The sequence below is a fragment of the Harpia harpyja genome, chromosome 9, assembly GCF_026419915.1.
Source record: "Harpia harpyja isolate bHarHar1 chromosome 9, bHarHar1 primary haplotype, whole genome shotgun sequence".
Lineage (NCBI taxonomy): Eukaryota > Metazoa > Chordata > Aves > Accipitriformes > Accipitridae > Harpia > Harpia harpyja.
This window is the reverse complement of record NC_068948.1, coordinates 42,232,291-42,258,728: the sequence shown is the minus strand read 5'-3', so window position 1 is coordinate 42,258,728 and position 26,438 is coordinate 42,232,291. Positions and strand designations below refer to the sequence as shown.

Below are 26,438 nucleotides of genomic sequence, written 5' to 3'. Positions count from 1 at the left end.
GCCATGCCTACCTACGGCGATGCCCAGGCCTGTGGCCGCCAGGGCGAGCAGACGTGAACGGACACGAGTCTGCAACTCCCTGCCTTTGTCTCACCGGAGCGCGCCGTGGGGAAGGGCGCAGGGCCAGCACCCCCCCAAGCCCCGCGGAGTCCCGCGGGCACGGCCTCCCGCCGCCGGCCCGGGCTGCCCCTTTAAGAGGCCCCAGCGCCGTGTCAGTCGCTGCGCCTGGCTCCTTCCCTCTCCTCCCCTTCCGCAGCGCTGCGATTCGGGCCGCCGCCAGAGCCGGGCCGCGCGATGGGCAGCCGCGGGCAGCCGCTGCCGCGCCGAGGGGGCTCCCGCGGGGCCGCCGGGCGCTCGGGTACCGAGGGGTAGCGGCAGAGCTCGCCGCGGGACGCGCCGCCGCCTCGCTGCTCTGCGCGGAGGCTCGGGAGAGCGTGTGCGCCCGGAGGACAGCACAATAGCCGGGAGGAGGAGGAGACAGGGAAAGGGGCAGGGGGAAAGGAGGAGAGAGAAAGAGAAAGCACAACACGGGGGCTGGCGAGGGGAGGACGGAGCGGAGGACTCCTGAGCGTGGCTGCGCTGAGGGCCGTGCCCAGGACGGCGGCGGCAGCAGGAGGTGGGTGGGGGGCGATATTTACCTTCCCTCCCCCGCCCCGAGCCTGCTCCTTTGTCCACCCACTTTGAAGTGCTCTGGGATCGCCGGGGTGGGAGCGTTGTTGTTCGCTAGCAAAAGATCAGTCATGCCGGCGAGAGAGTAGCGAGTGTACGGGGGGCTGGGGCCGGCAAAAGCTGAAGGAGACGGGGAGGAGAGACTGCTCCGAAGATTGCCGTTTGCCTCCCAGCTTCCCTGCATGGACCGTGAAAGAGACGCATTGAGTTGACCCTGCCGGAGCTGTTTCTGCTTCTACTGTGAGATCCGGTTGGTTTATTCTCTCCACCTCTCTCTCTCCAGCCTCCTTCCCGTATTCTCCACTTACTCCTGTATGCAAAATGGTGGACCCTGTGGGGTTTGTGGAGGCTTGGAAAGCACAGTTTGCAGACTCTGAGCCTCCTAAAATGGAGCTGAAATCTGTGGGAGACATTGAACAGGAGCTGGAGATGTGCAAAGCATCTATCCGGAGACTGGAGATGGAGGTCAACAAGGAGAGGTTCCGCATGATTTACCTGCAGACTCTTCTGGCAAAGGAGAAAAAAAGCTATGATAGACAGAGGTGGGGTTTTAAACGTGTTTCTCAGTTGCCTGAAGGGGGTGCAGAGCAGCACATCCAAGACCTGCATCATCACCAGTCTGCTGACCAAGACGAATATGAAAAAGGCAAGTCACACCACGGGGAGGAAAAGTTCAAACCCAGGATACCCTCTCTGCGGAAGCTGTCTACCCAGAGTGACGGGTCAGACCTGTCGCCTTTGGACAGCCCCCATCATGGAGAGGGAGAGCAGGACAGGTGTAAGTACTACGGTGAAGAAAAACTGAAGAGAGTTGTAGAAGATACAGAGAATCGCTGTGATACAGATGGCTCTCCTTCAAAACACAGATCGGCTTCCACTCGCAGGCTAGTGGGATCTGCTGAGAAAGAGGGATCATTTGAACCTATTTCTAAGGAGAGAGGGAACAGCACCAGTGTGGCAGCCCTAAGGTCCAATTTTGAGAGGATTAAAAAGGTTAACTCACATTCTTCTGGAGATAATAAGGATGTTGTTGAAAAGCCCTTTTATGTGAATATGGAGTATCATCATGAGAAGGGTCTAGTAAAGGTCAACGATAAAGATGTTTCCGATAAAATAAGCTCCCTTGGTAGCCAAGCCATGCAAATGGAACGCAAAAAGTCTTTGCACTCCCTCCCTTCTAACATGGTACCCAGCTTCAGCGAGTTCCAGAGGCCTGCTTACAGGGGAAGGTCCTCGGAGAGCAGCTTTGGCTATGATGGAGAATTTGAGGATGCTGAACTGAACCCCAGATTTCTCAAAGATAACCTGATTAATGCCAATGGCAGCAACCGCTCACCTTGGCAGCCCATGGACTTTCAACCCTATCAAAGTATCTATGTTGGTGGAATGATGGGGGAAGGAGAAGGGAAAGGGCCTATTCTGCGAAATCAGGGCACAACTGACCAGGAAAAACATCTCACGTGGCCCAGGAGATCCTACTCCCCCAGGAGTTTTGAAGATATTGGAGGAGGATATACTCCTGATTGTAGCTCTAATGAGAACCTTACCTCCAGTGAGGAAGACTTCTCCTCAGGGCAGTCCAGCCATGTTTCCCCCAGCCCCACTACTTACCGCATGTATCGGGATAAAAGCCGTTCTCCCTCCCAGAACTCTCAGCAGTCCTTTGACAGCAGCAGTCCACCAACCCCCCAGTCTCAAAAACGGCACAGGCAGCAGCAGGTCATTGTGTCTGAGGCTACTATTGTGGGTGTACGAAAAACAGGACAAATCTGGCCAAGTGATGGAGATTTGCCTTCTGGGAGATGTCACCAGGACAGCTGCTTCCATGGGGATACAGGTGTGTACCAGCTCTTTGTTTAGTCTTTTAAACGTATGGAGCAGGAAATAGCTTTGTGGAAATGAATGGGAGAGGTTTTCTAGGTGATCCTGGGTGAATCGTTCTAAGGGGGCAACTGTTTAATGTGAGAAGTCTGTGTTTATTTTGTAGTCCTGTTTTAGGAAGGTCCTGCATAAGTATACATCAGACTGCATTTTAGGAATACAGATTGGATTTGCAGAAGGGTTGATTCAGGCGTCTCTCAAGAGGATCTGTAGAGTCCCATGTTAATCTATTCTTAAAAGTTTCAGTGTGAACGCTGAGGTAAAAAGGGGCTAGAACTGTTCAGTATTCACCACCTTATCATTCCCTCCCTCGTATTCTTGCACTGAGAAGTAGTTAAACTCTACCTCAGAGATAGTAGTGTGCCAACAAGCTACAACCTGAGGGTTTTGCTGGAACTTTACCAATAATGATGCTGCTCCCACAATCTTGTTTTTTCCTGTCTGTATTAATTGGAGTGCTAGTTTCTCGTTCTGTCTCGTGTCATCCTTCAATTAGAGCTGATTGGAGCTGATGATTGTGCAACTCTGTTCTTGAAGCTTTCTGCTATCACTAAGTGAAAGAAGAACTTGAAATATCAGGAAGCCCTGAGGGAGAGCTGTTAGTGTAATTTCAGCAGAGTCAAAATTTTTGTTTGGGGAAGAATGGGCAATGTTTGAACCCGTGCTTATGTAAGCCATTTGGGCATGCAGGTGTGTCTGTGGAATCGCAGTGGATTTATAGTTGGTGGAAGAGGCAAACAGTGAACCATGTTGATTCAGACAGATTTATTGAATGTATGTGGACATCTGAATCTATTTAGCAAGGCAAGGCACATAATGTAAATAGTATCTTGTCCTAACACCAGTAGTCTCCTATGCAGAAAATGAAAAACAATCAAATCTAGGAATGAAAAAAACCCAGTATGATTGTTTTGATAGACTTCTATCATTCTAAATCTGTGAGTTATCTTGTGGGTTTTATTTGTCTCTTTGAATCTGTCATTTTAATAAGGGGTTAACATGTTATTTGTCAATGTGACTGAATTTCTGAAGTAGTAGATGAATTGTGAGGCCTATCAGAGATGTCACTTTCTCAGGTTGTGTGAGTTCGGTGTATTAGTTCTCAGAAGAGTAACTTTCCTGGAAGGAGGTGCCTGGTTTTCCTTTCCCTGCCGACTGTTTTTTGCCAGTAATACTTTTGGGAGTAACCATGGAGGGAGAACTTTTCCCTGCCCCCCCCCCCCCCCCCCCCCCCCCCGTCATCCTTACATCCCGTTGTATTACTGGAAGGCTGTACAGTTGTAATAGATGTTCACTGTACATGAAACCTCAGCACCCTGTCCTCACAGTGACTTCTTCCTTATCAGATTGTATATACATACTTGTTTTCTATCTGGGACTACTGCATTCTTGTTCTGTTTTATGCATATGTTTGTATCTTATGGGTAGTACTTGCAATGCAGGGGAGAGGCTGGATTTTGTGCTGGTTTAAACGGAGCTGCAGCCATCTGTCTCTGCTCTTGTTTACTGATGCTCTTTAGATGACTGGGAAGCCTCCTGGCAGTTGCAATTTTTGCAGAAGGAAACAAAGGGGCAAAAATAACAAAGGTTGATAAAGCTTGAGGATAAATTCAGCTTTCAGAAAGGCAATAGATAATTTTTATTTTAAATAATTAACTGGGATGCAGTGATAAAACAAAAAAATGGGCTGCTGAAAAGTTGGAACAGTTACAATTCCTCCTTGCACTGCAAAGCTTTGTCTCTTGTTCCTGAGGATGACCACACAATTGCAGGCAAGGACAGAATGTAACTGATCCACCTTCTGCTTTCCTCAGCATAGGGGGTAACATGGCAAGCTTAGCAGGAAACTTCACCAGATGGCTAATCATTACTGTCTTGCACATTAGCTGGTGGCAACTTTTTACTTAACCAAAAAGGCTTGTGCCTTCAGGAGGACTGTGTTTCTGATGAGTTCCTACTGAGCATCATTTTATATGAATTTTCTTTCTTTCCTGATTAGGAAGAATTTTGATCTGAAACCAACTGGCAGAACCTCTTTTTCATAAAACAAACAAAAGGCATGAGAGATCGCTGTGTGATTAGCTGGCTGGCCACCATTCCCAACTACCATGCTCTGATGCAGACTGTTCTCCATCACCACGTGATATGAAAGCAGTTCACAGATCCAGACAGCTTTTCCTGCACCTGTGGTTCAGTCAGCGGTTCTGCCAGACTTCCCTGAAGTTTTCCTTGAACAAAGAGTGCAAGTTTGAATCACAGCAGGTTCTGCCCAGCCTTAATGTTAATTAGGATCAAGTGGGGTTTGTTCAATAGTATTTGGCTTCTTTGTGCATTCAGATTTTTGTATGCTTGCTGGCTTTGCTTTTCATGACTCTGGCCGTAATAATGTTGAATGTGGTGTGGACAGGTGTGATGGGAACTTTCTGTCTGGATCTGCCGCCCCAGTGCACCTTGAGCTTGGCCACCGGACATGTGCTGTTTTGTCCAAATTCTTTCCTGAGTTCACAGTCGAGTGATAATTTCCCACTTCTCTATTGCAAAAAAGAACTAGAAGGAGGTCACCTAACTCTCAAGTGAGCGGGATTCAAGCGAAAATTTGAATCTGGGTTCTTGGAGATGGGTTATCAAAAACCTTAAATCAGACCAAGGTAGTAGGCTTGCAGTTTTTTCCAAGGAGCAGAATGAGAGCTTCAGGGTTGAGATTTGGTAATAACTGTACTTTCTATTAAATGTACTTAATGGAGCCCAGGCAAAGATATTTATGTTAGGATTAATTATGTATCACTAATTTCCTGTAGTGGGAATAGAAAAAAAAAATCATGTCTTAATTCTGTGCTAAGCTTGAATATTTTTACTATGATTGTGGAGGAAGAACAAAATTTTTTAAATTCTGTCTACTGTTAAACATTAGTTGCAGAGACAGACACAAGAGAAGCCACTCGTGCATTTCTGCTTATAATCAAGAGGAGAATTCCATAGTGCCATTATGCAGTGACAAGGCCTTGCAATGGCCTCAGTTGGGTCAGTTTTTTAACTAGTAACAGTTTGTTAATTGAGGAGCACACTAGAATTGTTGCTTGGCTTTATAGCTTGCTTCATAAAATCAGTGCATGCTCTCTCATAGCTCTGTGTGTGAAATCATTTTCTCTATCTGCATAACAACATGGAAACTCTTATCTGGAGTCCACACAGATAATATTTACCTGCAAAGCTGCTTCCTTAAAGGTGCCCCAGTAGTGACTTCTGTTCACTTCAGAGAGCTTGATAGTGCTCTCCAGAGAGTTCTGCCAGGCTTTCTCTCTAGAAAGCCACCAACAGCTATAGTGCTCGTTATAAGGTCAGTTTGGGGATATGTGTAATTTAATTCCATTGGGAGTAAAGTTTTACTTACTTTAGCCTCTACTAAGCATTGAGAGTGCTGTCCCTTTTTGTAAAAAATAATGTCCCTTTCTGAAGAGCATGGAGCGTTCCCTATATTTTTAGTGAGTTTGATGTAGACAGAGGAAAGAGCGCTGGACTTTATCTATGCATGTGAACTGCAAGACTAAAAATTCCTGTTATCTCAGCTGAGCAGGATGCCATTTTAAAGCGCATACTTACTTAGAGCTGTAGATTCTTCAGTTTTTGTATGCCTTAAATGCCTGACCAGATAGGCAAGCATCTGAATTTCCTGCTTTTAACGTAATCCTTGACACTACTTAATTTTAAAGCCCCAAGAAAGCATGCAGTATGTTGTCATGGAAGGACATTGTTCTGTACCAGTTTCTGCAAGGGTCTGTTCCCGAGTTGCACGTTCTGAGATCTTGGACAAATTTCTTAATTCTGCACTTCTTCTACCCACTATTGTATTCTGTGGATTTTACAAGATGTAGTTTGAAAAGTGCTTTGCAATGTATTAGCAGTACAGACGACTCAGGAGGGGACATGCCAGTCCTGTTGCTGCTGTTTAGAAACAACTTTCCTTTGAGCAGCTGAGGCAGACTTCAGTCCACTGTATAGTGATACTTCCTTCTGAGGATCTGAAATGTAGGAACTTTCATAATGTGCAGCTCGCTTGTTAATTTTAAGGGCTGCTGGCCACAGGTCCTGCTGTCAGTCCGTGACTTGGGTCAAGAATGAGGTTTAACTTTTCTCTGACACTTGCTGAACATGTTTTAATCCTTTGCTGTGATGATCAGTGGATTTCCTAGGAGCAGTGATGACAAGATGCTGTTTAAATGCCACTGCCACCCCCCTGCCTTGCTTTCCAGTGATTTAGTGGCTTTTGAGATTACCAAGCTGCTTGTGCTACCACTCCCCTTTTCTTAGTCTGGGGGAGTGAAGAGCTCCCTCTCTCTGCCAGATTTTTCTTTCTCTCCAGCTGGGTTTAGTGGAGAGAAGCTCTATGGAGCTTCTGCTTTATGTCCCCGGTGACTATAGTGGACTCTGCAGTCCTGTTTGTTTGTTTTTGTTCCTTCTTCCACAAACAGTTGCCAACCTTTAGCTCAGGCCTACCGTAAGTAATGGCATGCAGATAGATTTTATTTTTGCTTTTCTTAGGTTCACCCTAGATCATGGAGTTTCTCCCACCCAAACGTTCAGGTTCTTCTGCAATCACAAAGCACCTGCCTTTGAAATGAGAGCGTAAACCAACCCAGACAGTAGTTGCCTGATACTGGGAAGCCCCGGAGAGTGCTGATGTCACCTGATCTGTCTGTGTGAAGCTCATTTTCATGGTCCATGACAGAGATATTGAAGTGGGACTGGCTTTCCTGTGGAGTAAGTAGACAGAGCACTGTGAATTCTGCAAGTCATGGGTTGGGTAGAAAGCTGCTTGTCATCACTGCATAATTACCAACAGTTTAAAAGCGGTCTGTCTGGCAGTAGAGATGAGCCCACTTTGTGCAGCTGCCATTGCTGCGTGAGGGCCTACCAGGCAGGCAGTGACCTGTGGCTGGGCAGGTGAAATATAATACCAGTGCACACTTAAAAGTTTGGGAGTGTGGTAGGAACTAAAGGTTAGGATCAAGCTGCAACAGAGCCATATGGATATCCATGCAGCACCCATACTGTGATGACCACAGACTAGAATGCTGTTCTGTATGCCAAAACAATTGGACCTAGGTGATTTCAGCATGGTGATTTCACAGGACCAGGGGCTAGAGCCCTAAAGCATTGCAGTGAATGCCACACAAGATGATAATGTCTTTCATTTGAGCAGGAAATGTGCAGACAAGTGGAACCACGCTATTAAGTCTGTGGCTAAGTGAGCTGCTCCTACAGTCCTTACTGACTCTGTTCAAAGTACTAAAAAACCACTGGTTTATGGCCAAAGCAGTTGAACTGCCAGATGTATATGAACTGTGCATCCATTCTGCTTCACAGTTGTCAGCCTCTGTCCAAATGATTTCAGAGGAAAAACACAGAGAGGTTGCTGTTTTGTACAAAATGTTGGTCCTGCCCTAAGAAGTGGCAGGGAGAGTTGGAAGCGTCCATGCCTGCCCCAGTGCACTACCTCCTCCAAGATGGAGGCTTATTTCTAGGTGGCTGAAGGAAAAAGAAGAGAAAGGAGGAGTAGAAAAACCTGGTGTCTTGGTACTTTTTTGCACTGGCTTCCTTTTCTGGGTTAGGTGGCTTTTCAGCTGTTTTTCCCTTGCAGAACCAAAGGTGGACAAGGGAGCGAAGAGCTGAGGATGGGGATGAGCATGGTAGAATTGGTTAGGGTTTGGAACTAATGAAGGGACTGGGCTGGTGGAGTGAAACTAATTGCTGTGTGGAGGAATAGGCAAACATGGGGAGAAGATGGCTCTGTCTTTCTCTAGATTGGTATAAGAACTGACCATGGTGTATGAAGTGATTTACTTGTGCATGTAGGTGGTGGGCTATGAAGCAGTGAAATACATTGGGGAATGAGGTTCTTTGGTCTCTTTTCACCTCTGGCAAAGCAGTTGCACAAGTGTGTGGTTTTAACCTTGAAGATTTTCACTGTTTAGTGTAAGTATGTATGACCCTATGTACAGACTTCCAGAGCTGCAAAACGGGAACATTTTACTATTGATTCTTGCAGTTACGCTCTCTGAAGCTAACGTTGAGACAAAGAAAGCTAGGAGTTTACTAATTTGTAGAATTAATTGTGCTACCACCTTTCTAAAGTGCTTCCATTTGTCTAATATCTCTGGTTTGGATATTTGGATAAAATGCTAAGTACTGTGTTCACTCAATTCTTCACGGACAGCTTGTTTTTTACTGCCACCAGGAAGCTTCACTGAGGTCTGAGCAAAGGTAGTAAAATGAGTTGGGTGGAAGGGCGAGTAGGCATCCTGAGGAACAGACTTGGGAGGGGGGAAAAATAAGGTTTAATTGGAAAATTTGCTAAACCTTCAAGTGTTGGTTAGGAAATGCTTATTTGAATACTGCGCAGCACACTATAGCTAATGATACTCTTAAAAGAAGTGTTGGGGGAGGGGAGGGTGATTTGTAATCCAAATTTGGCTTTGCAGGCTATCTGAAAGATGGGCCAGCAAAGGAGACAGAAGCCTGTGAAGATTTGGGCCCCAGTAATAGGCTGGAAACAGGTCTCTATCTTCCAGTTCTAGCAGGTTTAGCAGTTCGTTCTCTATTGCCCTCCCTCTCTCCCCAACCTCTTAGGGATAAACAGTTATCGTGCAGAGTCAAGGGGGACCTGTATTTCAGCTTCAAGGAATTTTGGAGGTCAGTCCATAAAGGTTAATGAGGTGAGACTTGGCAAGCTGTTTGAGGAGAATTGCTCCATTCCAATTACCATAGGCAAGCATATTGCTGTTCATGAAAATCAGACTGTTGATTGGAGGGACAGCTTATCTGGAGCTTGCTTTCCCCCAGAGAAACCAAGACTAGCAGGTTTTTTTTGACTGTCTCCTCTATGATTTGTTCTGCCCAGTGAGATAAGCACAGAAAGAATAATAAGGACCTGATCCTGTTCTTTCCCTGGTGAAATATCATTGACTTTAGTAATCTCTTGCTGGCACATGTAGGAAAAGAAATGGTGTTCTGGTACAAGTTGAATGGCAACTTTGCTGTGCAGATAGAGGGGTAGACTGCAAGTGACAACAGAAATGCTGGTATGGATTAGTTTGGGTGAACTGCATGTGAATGAAGTGCTTCCAAAACAATTTGAGTGTCTTAAGTTACAAAGCAGGTTTTGGCCAGCTCACTGATAACAAAGTGGATTGCTTTCCTGATCCTGTCTTTAAGTTACATGTGATGTGAAAGTAACCATAAACTGTAAGTAAGTCCTTGAATGTTGGTCTGTCTTACTGCTGAGGCAGTTTTACAAATCTGTAACTTCTCTGAACTTAGTTTTGCGTTGTATTGTACGTGTTTTAAACAGTAAAACTGTCTCACGTAGGACCAGGGTGGTATATTTCTGTCACAAAATCTGGTTGTGGTTTGCAAATCTTCCTGTTACTAAAATAACAAAAGCATGTGTCTCTCTTGTCTTATTCCCAACTGCCAAAATGGTATCTCTCAGACCCTTTCTTAACCAGGTTACGGCTGATGTAGTAATCAGATTATTGCAAATGTAATTGGAATCTCTGTTTCAGAGAAAGCTCTGCCAAAACGTGGCAGCTGGAGCTGAGTTAGTTGCTCGTAGCTACATGAATACACGAGGAATACATGTGTGAGAATCCACAATGATTGTCCTGTAGGAAGAGTGAATTAGTAAAGTTCAGTCTGTTGGTTTATACTACTGAATTGTGCCTGTTGGTATTGCAGGCCCTTTGCCTAGTTGTTATTTTCTGTTATTTTGTTATTTGCAGTCATTTCACCAATCCTTGTTGCTTCTGGGGTTTTTTTTGTGTTTTGTGGAGGGAGGAATTCTTTTCTAGGGAGAATAAATCCACCACAAACTTCCTTCTTTTAAAAATAATATATAAAAAACCCCCATCCTCTTTTGGAGTTTCTGCACAGGTTAGGTCTCACTGAAGTATCCAAAAGCCCCAAATTACTTGCAGATTAGACCGTGCCAACAGGGTAGTAACAACTGTAGCAGGCTGCTGTGGATCACACAGTATTGTCTGAAATCTAATAAGCCAGTTTTTGTAGTGGTTACTTAATAGTGAGCAACTCGTGTGTTTGGACTCAGCAGCTCCTCTGTGTTTGTGACCTGTCCTTGATGTGTGGAGAAGTGCACTGTGCAGCCTTGGCTCGCTATGTTTACTTCTTCTTAAGGACTTCAGAGTATTCTGCGCTCAACACTGAAATGCAGCTACTTCTCTGATGGGATATGTGCCAGCTATTATGTTATCAGAAATTATGTACTCCCTTGGCTGCAAAGGTAGGTAAGGAGTGCCCATTTTGAACCCACAATATGGGTGAAGCTGGAGCAGGCTCTAGTTGTTAGGATAGTTTAAAAAAACAAACAAACAAACAAAAAATGACCCACACAAAAAGCCACAAAAAACCAACAAAACCTTCAGTTACCTACAGTCATATCTGTGTGTTCTTTTAAAATGGGCCAGCAGCTTCCTAGAATAATCTGTTCTGAAGAAAAATACCTCATTCCCTGGAGCATCAGGCTTCAAACGTGTCTGAGCTGCTAAAAAGTAAATGTGATTGGTCTGTTGTCACTAGGGAGGTGTAACATACAAACAGAGAACTGTATCTGCTGCAGTCTACAATTACATAGCATGGTATAATTTTGCCCAGGAAGATAGTAATGGTCTGTCAGCCTGGCTGGGCTCAGGGCTTCCCAAAAGAGATTAGATTATGGTGCTTAGTAGGAGCCAAGGCACAGAAAAGCGTGTTTCTGTGACTATTAGCATCCAACTGCCTTGGTTCATAGCATTCTTCATTTTGCTTCCTGCTAACATATCTCTGCTCCTGGATTTTTTTTATAATGGTCAGCACTGACATTACCACATGAAGCTTAAGAAAATAATACGCTGAGAAAGTGAGTTGATCACTGTTGGAAGACTTCTGTGTGTTCCCCCCCATCCTTGCCCTTTACCTCTTCTGCAGACTGTCCCCTTTGTTTGAATCCTTCTAGGTTGAATGTTTGAGTATGGGAGTTCCCTTCCCTTCCCTTCGTGTCTTGTATACTTTTGTTTTACATTCTCCTGAAGTGGTCATTGGACCTCTCAGTCTGATAGGGTTGAAATCTCTGTCATCACTCTAAGAAAACATGGTAATGCCTCAGCTGGCAGTGTTCTATCGTCTTTGAGGAAATCGTGGTATTTGGATTAATGTATTTGTCTTTGCTAATTGTACTAATTACTTACTTGAATTTGTGGATTAGCCAACAGAGAACCTCCTGTTGTAAACTTCTGTTGCAGTTTTCCCGTCTAAGCCTAATTGTGGTGAATGTGAAGCCCAATGCTTAGCTTTGATTAAAGGTGCGTTGTACAGGTGATGTGCGGACTGCACCACATCAGTGACTGCAGTGAAGAGCAGCACATCTTGCAGTCTGTTCCTTGTTTTACTTTTCTTGTTTTTCTTTAATAAAAAGCTGATGAGTGAAATCGGAATTCCAAAGAGGAAAAAACATCTGACAACCTGTAGTCTTGATGAAAAGACATTCTTCAGCCTTGGGACATACACTGCTTCTCTAGTCTAATATTGATCATCCATAGCGCCTGTTATGGGGTAGATGGATATCGGGAAGAGAATGCTTTAGCCCAGTCCAGAGTATCGTCTCAAAGGCACTCTTGGCTTCCTAACTTGCTGGAACAAGTATCTCCAGCAGACATAAGCATGCTGCTCAAAGGTGTTCAAGAGCTGCTTCTAACTATGACAGAAGACTAGTACTTAACACAAGCAATACATTGGAGCTAACAATCACCTGAATAATTGTTCAGGTGAACCTTTTGTTCACCCTTTTCTCAGCTAGCTTCTTTCCTAAGGATCTTACCCATAGGAATGAAGTAGGCTGTGCATCATGTAACTAGTTTGGGTGCTCCATGGTCTGCTGTTGTCCTCATTCCTAGGAGACCTGTGATTGTAATGAGACCAAAAGGCAGATGTTGCTAACAGAATTGCACAATGAGCACGTATCTGGTCAGATGGAGGGGTCTGGTGTAGGAACAAGGGGACTATGTCTTTAGTCCTCAAGTATCTTCAGAAGAGCCAGCATGTGCTCACCTCAACAGGGAGCCAGGGAACCACTTGCTGTCTTACACTTATGCAACAGTTCAGTTTTTTTCCACCACAAGGGCCTTTGGCAGACCTGACTGATGGTCCCCATGCTCTTTTCTGATGATAGTGATCAAGAATATTCCCTGTTTTTCCTTGGTATTTCAGGTGGAGTATTGAGCTACAGGCCTGGCAGCCTTCTTGAATTGATCTGTACTGAGTGACAGTAATGAGAGGTTGATGGCAATTTTGAGATTGTTTACATGGTCTGATGCTCTTGTCATTCAGATGAGGGCTGGGTTCTGCTTCCTGTGAGTGCAGGAGCTCTCATATCTTATGAATTTAGATCAGACCATATTGAAGAAAATTATTTTCCACTTTTCTATATTCCTAAGTGTGGTAGGTTGACCCTGGCTGGGTGCCAGGTGCCCACCAAAGCCGCTCCATCACTCCCCCTCCTCAACTGGACAGGGGAGAGAAAATATAACAAAAGGCTCATGGGTTGAGATAAGGACAGTTTAATAAAGCAAAAGTTGCGCGTGAAAGCAAAGGAAAACAAAAGATTTTATTCTCTACTTCCCATCAGCAGGCGATGTCTGGCCACTTCCTGGGAAGCAGGGCTTCAGTACTCATAGTGGTTGCTCCGGAAGACAAATTTAAAATAACGAATGCCCCCTCTTCCATCTCCCTTTACTTAGCTTTTATAGCTGAGCTGGCGTCATATGGTATGGAATATCCGTTTGGTCAGTTTGGGTCAGCTCTTCTGGGTATGTCCCCTCCCAAGATCTTGCCCAGCCCCAGCCTGCTGGTGAGGCGGAGGGGAATGTTGGAGAGACAGCCTTGATGGTGTGCAAGCACTGCTCAGCAGTAGCCAAAACACTGGTGTGTTATCAACACCCTTCTAGCTACCAGTACAGAGCACAGCACTACGAGGGCTGCTATGGGGAGAATTAACACCAACTCAGCCAGACCCAATACACCAAGTGATGTTTGAACACATAGCCCAGAAAATGCAGACCTGTCACTGCAGGCATTTAGTCTTTGGAGAGGCAATTCCTCAATTCGGTTTGCTGAATTTCTTGAAGGTCCCCCTACGCACAGCTGAGCAGTTACCCAAACCCATAAACCTTTCCTTTTGCAGTTGTTGAGAAACCACACTGCTTTGTATAGAAATATTTACATAGGATTTATACATCACTTCGACTCTTTCTAATCCAAATTGATTTTGCAACTTCTGTATGCACTGAGTGAAGTAACTTTATATTAGTAAACTGATAGTCAAAGTAAACTAAAGATTTGGAGCTACTGGAGTACTGGTTACCATGAAACCATACCAGAAACTTTAGGTTCTCTGCTTCAGTATTAGGGAAGAGAAGATGATCTTGCTTCTCCTCCAGTAGTAGTGCTTGTCCATCTTGCGGGGTGTAGGAGTGGGTAGCACCCTGGAACAGAGCTGTAGCATCTGTAAGTCTTGGGACAAGACAGTATTAAGGTGGGGAGACATGTATCCCAGGAAGATGCAGGAGACAGAAGGTCTGATTGCAGCCTCCACCTCAGAGTGAGGGGTATATCTCAGCAGAGTTTTAGTAGATGGTTGATAGTATCACGATGTTTCTTTTAGTACCCCCCCACTATTAGCTTGAGAGCTCCCTGACAATGTCTGCAATTTGACGTTGATTTTATCTTTATACTCTTGTTTGTGTTCAGTTCTCTCACCGCTGAAAAATTTTGCATTCTACTGAGAAGTTCCACCAGGGAGGTGAATAGGTGAGATAATGCTGACCCCAGCAGAGGAGAAAATCTAGCACTGCCTAAGGTAAATAAAGAAATGGCTGTGCCTAGAAGAAGCAGGTGCTTATACCTGTGCTGTGGAGGGCAGGCAGGTATTGGTGCCCCAAACTCAGCTTCAAAGGGAGCCCCTTGAGTACGTCCAGGGGAGTGGGGCGCTGAAGGACGCCTCCAGTAAAATCCACCTGGTAAGGTGGTAAGAATATGAATTCTTACCAAGCAGTCACAGAGCTGAAGTCACCTTGCCATTACCAGAGTTTTCCTGTATTGCTAAAAGGGTCAGGGTTCACATCAGGAAAAAATATTATCCTAATGGAAAAGAGGTAGAGTTTGGAATAACTAGCAAGGAAGGAATGAGAGACCTTAATGAATTTTTAGGTTTTTTTTCTTGAATTATTGTTTTGTTTTATTCGTTTGACACACCAATGTGTCCAGCTATTGAGAGCTGTAACAGTATCTCAGGAAAGACCGGATCCAGGACTTGCTGATGTCAGGGTGTTTCTAGTGACTGACTTGCTGTGACTGAATCTCCACAGCACAAGCTGTATGTTTCTATATAACTACCTGAACCAGAATTTCCCAAGGTATCTTGATTTTGAAGTGTGGGCTTGATTTCTGACTTCAAAAGAGCTAATGGGGTTTTCACAGGCCTAGGTTATAAATGTTTTAAAACTTAGATGTGTGCAGCTTATGCTGTCCAGTTTCAGTAGCAACACTGCAGATGCGGTTGAGATCTGTATGTGAGCTATACTGGGCAGGCAGTTCAACAACATAATTCTGTTTTAAAGTTTCACTCACCTTTTGGAGAGCTGTGTTAGCTGTCCATATGCATCTGCCATGCCTCCTGGATGGGTGCTATGGAAACACTAATGCAGTTTGAAAAGCATTTTTACTTTATTTAATAATTCTTTTACCGCCACTCTGCTGTCTTAAGAGGCAAAAAGGCAAGAGGAAGTGATAAAATGGTGTTTACATCACAACATCAGATATACTTTTTTTCAGTTTGTCCTGTCCTCTGAGGTAGGATTGTGTCAAAATGAATTTTGGTTAGGTAGGGGTTTTTTTAGTATGCATGGAGAGAAAAATAGTATGTTTTTAGAGTATCTGAGGCAACAGAAGACACCTTCCTTTCAGCTGGGCGATCATCTGCAGCAAACTTAAGTTCTGTTACACCATGGTGTGATCTTAGCAGTTTGAATGTGACTGACCTGTCATGTTTGTGTTCAGCAAACATGCCCTAGCCCTGACCTTGACTACCCCAAATTTATTCAAGCTTGAGCACTGACCTATACATAATTTGTTGTGGTCTCACCAGCCTGGTCAAACTGAAATACATACTAATGTGATCTAAGCTCTGCTTTGTTTTGTGCTCAATATGTAAACGTAGTAAAATTTGTACTGCAGATAAAGGGTTACACATCTTTCCACAGTTAGTGGCTGTGCTCCATTTCAGTACTTGTATGAAATCTCAGTATCTCCTCTTAAAGCAAGGAAGGAGACTTGATTATCTGTTATGTAAATGCGTTCTGAATACATACGTGCACAAGAAAAATCTGAAGAGGAAGAATTTTTGAACTTAAATCTTTTATTCTATATGTAGGTGTTTCAGGCTGGTTTCAATGTATGTGCAAATACATACTGATGCAAAGATACAAGCACCCTTATAAAGTTCCACCTAAACTTTGTAATAAGCTTTTTCTTGTAATTAGATCAACAGCTGGTTAAGGAAATATTCTGATGCTAAAACTGTTTTTCCCATTAATGGGCACTTGCCATGTAGGGCTGATGCACACTGCAAATAGGCTTGTTTAATAGGATTTGATAGTTGGTTCTTTTGTGGTTGTGCTTTTTTTCTTTGTAAGGAAACCAGTCATTTGCAAGTTTTTTTTCAAACACATGCGAAGAACAAAAAGTGAACTTTAAAAGAAAAACAGCCTTGGGTTCATAACAAGCTTTTATCTTATATAGTGATTTGCATAAATAAATTTCCAAGCGCTTTAACGACAAAATATGCAGCTCGGTCTTTTGAAATGCTGAAGCTCAGGCTTCTAGCTGAGTTTTGGTGAGCCCTAGTGTCCTGGAATCCAATTTGGTGCATTTCTCCTGGACCACAGTTCTTTTAGCTGGAAAATGGGTTAACTGCCTCTATACGTATGTGTTTAGAAATGAGTTTATATCCATATATAACTTTTAAAGGAAAATACCGTAAAAAAGAAAACATGACAAAACCCCCTCACTTCTACAATTCATATACTTTCTTCCACTACTACTTTCTTTCTTCTTAATTCTGTGTTCCTATTAACTCATTCAGTTTCCTCTCTAAATAATTAAGTTCAAAATCTGGGTTGCATTTGCCTACCTATGGCTGCGATTGGTTCTGCTTATGTGTTCATCTCTGTTTTTTCCACTTTTTACTTTTTTATTTTATTATTATTTGTTAAAAATTTGAAGCAAGGGCTGCCTTGTCTTACAACATGTATTTTTATATGTCTTCCAGTATTTTCATATTATGCCCCTTGAGGCTAAGTCTTGATTTAAATTGTCTTTGGTGATAATGCTACATGCTGTGGCATGCTGCCCTGTCAGTTGTGCCAACAACTGTTCATTTGTAGATTCATGCTGAGAACTGGATCAGGGAATTTATCTGTGGGGGTTTTTTGTTGTTGTTGTTGGTTGTTTTTTTTTTTTTTCCGAGCCAAAACCAAACAAAAATCACGAAACTCCCCAAACCAAAACACAAACCCCCTCTAACCATGGATCCCATCCATCCTCCCCACAAACGTTTGTGTTGGAGCAGCAACTGATTGGTTGGTCTTGGAGGGGAGAGAGTATAATACCACAAGAGACAATGTATGCTTAAACCCCCAGTCTCTTGGGACTCTGAGGTTGTTAATTCAAATAACAATAGGAACATTAAAGCTGAGAACTCATGTTTAACTTTAGCAATTTCACTTCTGACTAGCCAGCTGCTTTGGCATTTCAGGAAGAGGTTTGGGGTATCCTTTGAGCAGAGTACCTCTTCCCTGATCAGATGCTTTGTTTCTGCTGTTGGGGGGGGTGGGCGAGGAGAAAAGTCAGCCTAAGGGCTTGCTGATGTTTGAATTAGAGTGTTTTGTAGAATAAATCTAAGTAGAATGCTGGGACTGGGAATGGGAGAAAAATACATATTTACAGTCAGTATTGTTTGCAAGACAGACCAGATGACATCCTAGTGCATGTGACTGACTCCCCTTTTAGTTGCCTATGTAAGTACTTCATGTTTTTAATTGTTACATCAGCAAATACGTGGACTGTTTATGGCCAGGAGAAAATGGAAAAGAAGATGCAATTATTCCTTTTTACTAAGACTAAAAAAAGTTTCTAGCTTCTGCTAAAAGATTGTTTAGATCATAAATTATCTGGAAGGAGGACTGTATGGATGTCAGTTCAGCATAGCTTTTAGAGGAGAGTGGATCACCTTAAGTAACTTGCATTTGGTTTCTAGGAGTGTATATGTGAGTGTTCATGGCCTAAGATTTCATATTATTTTTTATGATGTAATTACTGTAATGACACAGCTGCAATATTACATCTCACAACTATGTAGTATGTGAATATTTTCCCTTGATGAGTGTTTGGGGGGGGGTTAGATGTTATTGCTAGGCCTTCTTACACTTGTTTGCTTTGAAATATAAAATGTCATTGTCCTGACCTAATAGTGCAACTACGACTTGTGTCAAATAGTGTGATTTGCTTAAAAAGCTTAATCTAGAAAAAGGAGGGGGCAAGGGTTGTCAGGAGAAAATATAGGTAGCTTACAGCATTGAAACATCTTTACAGTTTCTCTTTTCAATCTTATTTAGGATGTTTACTTGACTCCCAGATAAAACTTCTATTTTTACCTGTGCGTGCTGGCTCTGCACAGATTTGTGAGCTCTTCTGATTTAATGCTGCTGAATTCCTGCCTGTATAGCAGCCAGGTGCTAGATTTCCAGCTTCCAGCTTCTTTTGCTCTTTCTGTTCCTGTTCAGTCCACAAACATGGAAAAAAATGCCCCACCCTGCTGACTCACTGTGCCCAGAGCACTCCCTATATTCCTGAAATAGGATTAATATCTGAGGCAGTTTGAACAACTCAACAGAGATGGGTCTGGTTCTCTTCTGCCAAACCTCTTTTTAAAATAGCTGGTTTCTTCTCCTAGGCCCATTAATCTTGTCTATGTGCTCTACCAGGCCTTAGCCCCAAGGTGATTTCCTTATCTCATATTCATTTAAAGGGCTTTTGCAACAAATACAACTGTTGTAGAAATCAACTAGTATGTAGAATAATCTTTTTAACAGGTTTATTCTGATACTCTATTGGGTATTTAAGTGGATTTAACTGCATCGTTTAATATGTCCTTGAAGATGGTTCCAGATGAAACCTGCTGCTGTCAAATTTTGTCATATCTCTGTATGCATACCAAGTGTGCCTGGGAGATGTCAGGCAGCGCCATAGGCAGTGGGGAGGGGCTGCTATTTATAGGGGAAAACTAGGAGTAGCAAACCACTTAACGCTGTTTACCATTGTGCTGTCTACAACTTGGTCTCTCAGATAATACTCGGAAAGTCTAGTTGCTCTGCAAGGACTCAGAAGAAGTTACTCACCTGCTACAGTGGCAAACTCATGTTCTTTTGCCTGTTCTTCTCTTCTCTTCTCCACCTTACACAGTATGCAGTTCTCCAGTGGCTCACCCCAGGGGTAGCTGTGCTACTGTATATATCCCTTTAGCTTGTTTTGCTTTGGGATCAAAGGACTGTGTGAAGGCAAATGTCAATTATTAATTCTTGGTTTTAAAAATACACAAAGTGACACACTTTTTCTTTTTGATTGAAGTAAACAGCAGTCTATTTCTTCCTGTCAGCATACTGTTCAGCCCTGTTGTAATGTCTCAGGTTTTGAGTTCTTGCAAACAAGTGCATCCTGCAAAGGGCCGTATTTGGCAGTGAAATAGTCAGCAAAATGCCTGGAAAAGAAGGTTACAACCTTGAGCACAGCCCTTTGGAATGTAGCAGGTTCCTGATAAGGCAAAAATCGGGTGGGTGAATGTTTTTCAGAGAAGCAGGCCTGTAGAAAGGAATAGCGTTTAAGATGTTGGGAGTCCTGTCTTTAAAAAATCTTGGGGTTTGTTTTAAGTATGTTGAACTATAGTTTTAATTATATTAAAGTCTGTGTGAAACTTGTGAGTAGGGTTAGTTATTTACTTTTAAAAGGATAACTTGTCATTCTAACATTACAAAGTACTGTTTTGGAGGTTGGCTTAAAAAAATGCATGAAAGGATCCTATATCTGTCTAGGGAGTGCGGAGGAGAAAACTCAGTCTGCAGAAAAGAGGAAGCATACACACTATTAAAACGGGATTTTTCTTTCCAAATCTTCTCTTGCACTATTGTAATGATATGGGCTTATCTGTTCTTGGGATCTGCAGGTGTTTCAGAAACATGGATAAGTTCAACTATCGATAGCCTGTTCATCCAGGGAAACTGAGGCTCTGATAATTCCAAATACAGTGTCCAAGGTCATCTACAGATGATAGGTCTGGGATCTCGACTCTGAACTTTTGTTCTTAGTTCTAGAACTTAACCTCTAAGACAGTCTCTACTACATACATCTCATCTGTGAAGTGAGGTTGTAACATCGATGCTAAATAAGATTTATCGTGGCTCATCTCTGTCTGTGGTGGTTAGATAAGTATGGTTTAACCTTTGTTGTTTTCACTAGTTTGGCTAGAGGCCTCCAGTAGATAGGGCCTAAAGGGAAAAGCTAGTTAAATCCATGTAACCATCTTGTCTTTCCATTATTACTGCCTTTTTGCTGGGTTATTCCACAGTTACTTGAATGATAAAGAACCATACTGGTGACCAACCACAGCTTCTTTTATGTAACCAACTAAACAGCTATTTTTAAATTACTAATGCATGTAAATGGACTGAAGCTATAAAGTAGTTTGTTTCTCATTACCAGACTCCTTACTAGGGAAGTTCTGTCTTTGTCTTTCTCTCCAAACATTTCTATGGCACCTAGCACAGTAGAATCCAGGGTTTTGACTTTTGTTTACTTACTACAGTGCAAGTGACACTTCTTTTGCCCATAGCTGTTGTTAACTGAATGATAATTTGCAATACAGAAATTATGTGGCAGGAGAATATTTCAGGGAAGTCCAGTCTCTTCTCCCCCTGAGTTTGCTTAAGAAATCAACCCAGCCTCTAGCTGGCAACAATAAAGGAGACAGGAATTAAAAAAATTCCAGTTTTCCTGTGCTACAGGATTGACTTCTAGACTAACCGGCTTTTCTTATTTACATTTCTCCAAAGGGAGATCTGTACGTTGAGTTTTTTTGGGGGTGTGTGTTCATGTTTGGTTTGGGTTTTTTGGTGTGTTGTTTGTTTTTTAACAGCTTGGAAAGGTGCATTTACAGTACAGGTCATTTGTGTTTCAGATTGACTTACTAACCAGTAAGTTCCTGCCAGAACAGTACTCCCCCTAAATTTTAAAGCCTTCCAGGTAGGTGTCATTAACACTCTCTTGCGAGATCAGTGAAAGAAGCTGGTGTACTTACTCAGCAAAGGAATGCAACTGTATTGTGACTGTGGTATACTAGTGAAGCCTAGAAACTTTCAGTATCTTCCTTGCAGCAGCTTTGCCCAGGTTTTCACTGTGTGGTGGTCTATTTATACTCTTTGTACCTGTTTTTTTTTTTTCTATTATTATTATTATTTCCTAAGCTCCTTTACTGGGTGCTCTGCTTGTCCTACCTCTTAAGGAGAACTTTAAAATCTTAAGTTGCTAATGCTCTGAATCAGCAGCTCCCTAAATCAGTCTTTGTGGTGAGTCTGTTTACACTAGTATCAAGAAATAAGGTGGTACTGTTCAAAGGAAAAAGAAATACCCAGCCCTCAGGGAATGTATCATCTGAGTGGAACAGTACCTACACAGCTCTCTTGACTTCTTTGTGAATAACACTGCAGTGTTAAGCCCTCCTGTGTATGCACCACCTGTTACTCATCACAGGCTTTTAATCATCAGAGTACACTCTGATGCACAGGCATCAGTGTGATAGATGTCCACAGTGGCACAGTTTGTTAGAGAGGACTAGACCCCTATTTTGAGTTAGTGTTGGTAGAATTCTGCCCTTCCTAATGCAATGGAAGGGAGAACTTGATTTCTGCACTGGGAAATTGCTTTTATCTTCAGGGTTGTTCTCCCTTTTGCCCAGCTGTGCAATCTGAGCTGTCTGATATTGAGCCCAGGATCGCCTGATCCTTTGCTATGATTTTAGTTGCTTTTTTCTTAAGCACTGGGATATGTTCATTTTTGCAGTCCCATAAAGTTAAGATTACTTCTGCCCTGCGCCTGGGAGCAGAAATGTATCTTCCCCAGAAGTGGCTGTGGTCATCTCAGATGCTGACTTCCCTCTTTGTTGACAGAATTCTTGATTGTGGTATTTTTCTCCCTTCTCAGTGCCCTTTACCATTCCAGTCTTTCCTGGTCTCCTGTCTGTACATGCCATCCATGGTTCAGTTTCACATGTGATTAGTTTCCTCTTTGCTGTTGATCTCTCTATCCTGAGCCTAATTAAACCCTAATTGCTTTCTGATACCTGGGTAAGAATCCTTCCTGTGTACGATTTGCTGCTGCATGAACCCACACTCACTCATTAGACTAGCTTAGCCATATAGTTGAGCCATACCCTCAGCTGTCTTAAAAAACCAAATGCATTTTATTTCTTAGTCATTGTGTCTCTGTCTCAACATTTTGCTTTTTAGTCTCTCCTTTCCCTCCATCCCCTAGCCATCATCTGCTGCTAGTACAATGCATTGTCATCTTTGGGGCAGCCCTGCAATGTGACTGGGAGGGAGGAGGGTGGGAAGGTTGCAACTGTAGCAGCAGCCTTGGGGAAGCTGTGCATCATGTGAATAGGAGCTTGTGAACTGTTGGAGGGGGCTAATGGACTTGGTGGGGATGCTTCTAGCTCTGTTGCTGCTAAAATGATTATTATTTATCCTTCATAGATAGCACGTGTTTGAGAGTCTCAGGTGACTGATGGGAGTCAGGCTATAGTAAAGAAGAATGTATGAAGGGAGAGCAAATAGCTTGAGATACCTGAAAAGGTGTTAAAACAGTAAAACTGCTCTTTATCTACTCAAAGTCAGTTGTTCTGTTACCCTTAGCCTTTGATACCCCATGTGTTTATTGTCCCAGGGGTCACTGTATTTCTCTTACAAGTTGCAGGAGAGCTGCAGCTCTACTGAGTAGCAGTATAGTGGTAGCAACTATACTGCATCTGAGTTACTCAGTAAGTACAATCTTCATCAGTAAGATTTGTGAGACTGCTGCCAGGGAATGTATAAGCAAAGGCTTAAGGAAAAGGCAGTAGTTCTGTTGATTGCATCCCTCTAAATTGTTGCCAGGACTTTTTAATTTTTTTTCTTCTTTTTCTCTGACTACATTTTCCTGAGAATTGGGCACCCAGTACTGAGGTGGTGGGGAGACAATGTCTGCAAATCAACAGCATAACAAGAAAGAGTATCTGCATTATAGTGCTCTGCTTTCATCTCTAAAAACTGCTGTGGCACCATTTCTAGCTACAAGATACAGTCAGGGGTTTTCCAGACCAAGTTGTTTGTGATCCAAAATGGACCAGCCAGAGGGAGGTAAGTAGCTGTTACAAACCAGGATGAATAGGTTGCCTGTCTGATCCATCCTGAAATATCTGACCTGTAAAAGCTGTCAGAATATGGTTATATGCTGCAGGATAAGCCATATTTACATAACATCTTGGAGGGTGTGTGAGAGAGGTGAGGTGAGGGGGGAGGAAGAGGTGACATTTAATCCCTTGCTTGCTGAACCGTAAAGGTTTGCTTTGTGTTGGTCTGCTCCCCTGTCCTTCCCTCCTACTTTAATGGCTGTGATGAATGACAAATGGAGGCAAAGCAGTGAAAACAGGAAACATAATCCCTCAAAAATAACTGGTGGGAAAGGGAGGGAAGAAACTGTAAATAAAGAAACCCCTGCTTTCATGGGGCAGCCCCACAGAGCAGCTAGTGGCTTGTCAAGGAGAAGGAGCTGCTATTCTCTGAGGTTACCAGGGGGTTGTCTTGAACTGCTGGTAGGGAGAGGAGGGCCTAAAAGTAGGGGAGCTGTGGTCTGCCCTGTGTTGTTTTTGTTGTTTGTTTTGGTTTTGTTTCTTTTTCAAAAGAAGGATTAGAACCACTTGTCTTGCTTTGGCTACAGTGTGAGTTTTGGACAGGATGTCATTTATATTCACATATTGTTTACAGGCTGCAGAGGCCTTCAGTTTTCTCTGGCTGTGAGAAGCGAGCATTGCTTCTGTATTGTCATTCAGTCATTTGAAAGCAGAAGGGGTGGAGGGGAGATGACTGTATTAGCTATATCTGTGTAGGGAGAGAGCCATTTAGAGCAGTTAGGAGCTGCTCAGCAGGAGCTGTTTTGCCTCAGACTACTTTTCTCACTTTGCTACCTCTGGACCCTGCTCATTGATTGTGACTATGTAAAAGGGTAGAGATTCACAGTTTTGTTGCACAGCAGCAGAGTTACTCTTTGCAGGGGAGTGGACAGTAAGAGCTATGATGGACACAACAAAAGCCTCTCTACCTGTGGAGCGTTTTAGGAGGCATTGTGTTGCTGGTTGGCAAGGTTGAAGGCTCAAGGTTACCACATAACTCGATAAAGGATGCCAGATAGAGACAGACATCCTACCAGTTCAGGTGGTTTATCTTGTAATTCCTTTCATGCCATAGCTTTCAGTGCATGTTGGATGGGTTGTCTTCAGTGGGAAATTCTTGAGGTTGAATGAAAATGAAGAGCCAGAAAGGGGAATCTCTAGACCGTTCTTATCTGTGAACAGCAGGTGCTTAGATGAGTAGCTGTTGGAGAAGTGAAGCCTACTTACCTAGAACTGGTAAACAAGGTTCTTCTAAAGCATGCTCCAATCCAGCCTTCCTCAGCTCCTGCCTACTGATCATCTTACTGGGGATGGTAAAAGGCAATTTGTCTTCTGACTGCACAGAGTCCTGTTGCACTGTAATACAAGAAAACCTGAACTGAATGGAATCCCTTTAGTATATCATGGTACAGTGGAAGAAAGTGGGACTGTTGAAGGGGAATGTCATTTGCCTCTGCACTTTTATCATCTTCTCACGGAAGATGAAGGTGATTATTTCCTTTGTAAATTGGTTTGAACTTTACTTGACGCAAAGGGAGACCAAATCCATGCCAGAATTGCCTGTGGGTGTGTCTGAACTCCACCCCATGGCAGCTTTTTTCATTAGGAGCGGCCAACAGCACTACAGAGCTCTGGCTGGGTTCACTTGTTCCAGTTAACTTTGGTTTGGATGCCTTTCCTGAAGCATGCTGGGCATGGCTTTTTTTTTTTTTTTTTTTTTTTTAAATCTGTATGGGTAAGTGAGCTCCAGCAGCTGTATAATATCTCCTCTGTAACAGCTAGAGGGAGAAAATAAGTTATATGGATCAGTACTTTGAGTCTTTTGTTCCAAAGTGGAGCCTGTGTTAATGGAAGAAGTGGTCTCGTGCCAGTGTGCATTAACTGCTAGATGAAGTTTGGTGGTTGGTAGTTGGCGTGGAATGTGGCAGCGACTTGGATGCTGCAGAGTCTGGGCTCAATAAAGTGATACAAGAAGGGTAGGTGAAAAATTGGATTACTTGCCTGTTTATTTCCTGTTTTCTTACAACTTCTGTTGGTGGAGTATGGCTCTGTAGCAGTGTTTGTTTAACTGTAATTAAGTCAGTGTTAGAGAAATTTGCCTGTATATATTTTAGGGAGTTTCAGCCTATTTCAGCCACTACTTGTATGTTTGCAAACATTGTAAGAGTTTGAGAAATACCATTTGGGTGGCTCTTGCACTCTGGCCTCTGTGCAGCTCTGCTTCCATTCTTGACTTCCTCAGAGTGCTCCTACTTATGTATTTGCCCCATCTAACCCCATTAATCCAAGAGTTTAGTGCTCAAACTTCTGCTGCCTGGTCTGCCTCTTAAGTTTGCAAGGGTACATGCAGAAAACAACTGGTAGACCAGCTGACAGCATTAAAAAACAGAAGGTGCTGTCAAAGCTGAGCTGGTGTTAATTACCTGAGTTGTGCTCAGTCATAGAGTGTAACTCTCAGTGTAGAGTGTAACTCTGTACTTAGCTTGGAAATTGCAGGATGGGCCAGTGCCTGAGTGTGGTATGTCTACATTTGAGTTTCACTGCTTACTTAAGTTTTAGAGGGATAGTGACTGTTTAGCTAGAGGAACACAGAGAACCAGAGGAAGGTGCATCAAAAAATTCAAAAAGGGAACACGCGTTTAGTGTGTTACCACTAAATGCGGTAAATGTTATCTGAGCATGTTATACTGATTCTCCTGTTGTCCCTCCGACAGTTACTATGCTAGTTTTGCTTACCATTTTCTCTTATGTTTTAAGGACTGAACTTGGAGGATGCCTCTGGGGAAAACTGTAGCTTTTCCTGCTGCTTAGATTCACTTGCTGCTGCCACCACCCTCCTAACTTGCTGCATTGGGTTCTAGCAGGGGTCTGCTGAGAGCTTTCACCTCTTCAGCTGCTGCTTCCCTTCTGTGGCTTTTTAACTTGCCACTTGTTCTGATCCACCTGTTGCCTGTGGTATGGGAGCCTGTTGCATGCCCTGTTACGGTATCTGCTTGCTGGCTGCCTGGCTGTGGGGCAGGACTGAGACCCTCTGGCAGCATGCCAGCGCTCACATAGTGCTCGATGGCACATTTGGTTTGTTCCAGTCGTTAGTCACCTGGATCTTGCCAAAGGCTGGCTGATGGAAGCTGTGGGTTACTGTGGCTGACTAAGGTGCTTTGTCAGACAGGCATTTCTCCTCTCCTTATCACAGAAAGGCTGCAGGCAGGCAAGGTTGTGCTGTGCTTCACTTTCTCTTTTTTAAATTCTCTACCCTTAGGTGGACTTGGAATTTCCCCAACATTAAAAATTAGTCCTCAGAATAAAG

General features: G+C 43.3%; 1 protein-coding gene across 2 annotated transcripts in view; it reads left to right on the top strand.

Moving 5' to 3' along the window:
- The first annotated feature begins 264 nt into the window (after window positions 1-264).
- Window positions 265-26,438, top strand: part of BCR (BCR activator of RhoGEF and GTPase) — a 104,015-nt gene continuing 77,841 nt past the window's right edge. Inside the window, exons 1-2 of one of the 2 annotated variants that reach the window (XM_052796408.1) lie at window positions 265-616; window positions 953-2,506. In XM_052796408.1, coding sequence (XP_052652368.1) covers window positions 991-2,506 — 1,516 coding nt within the window. In that variant the 5' untranslated portion in view covers window positions 265-616; window positions 953-990. Of the gene's footprint in view, window positions 2,507-26,438 lie in introns of both variants that reach the window. The other variant, XM_052796407.1, reaches the window with a different exon arrangement.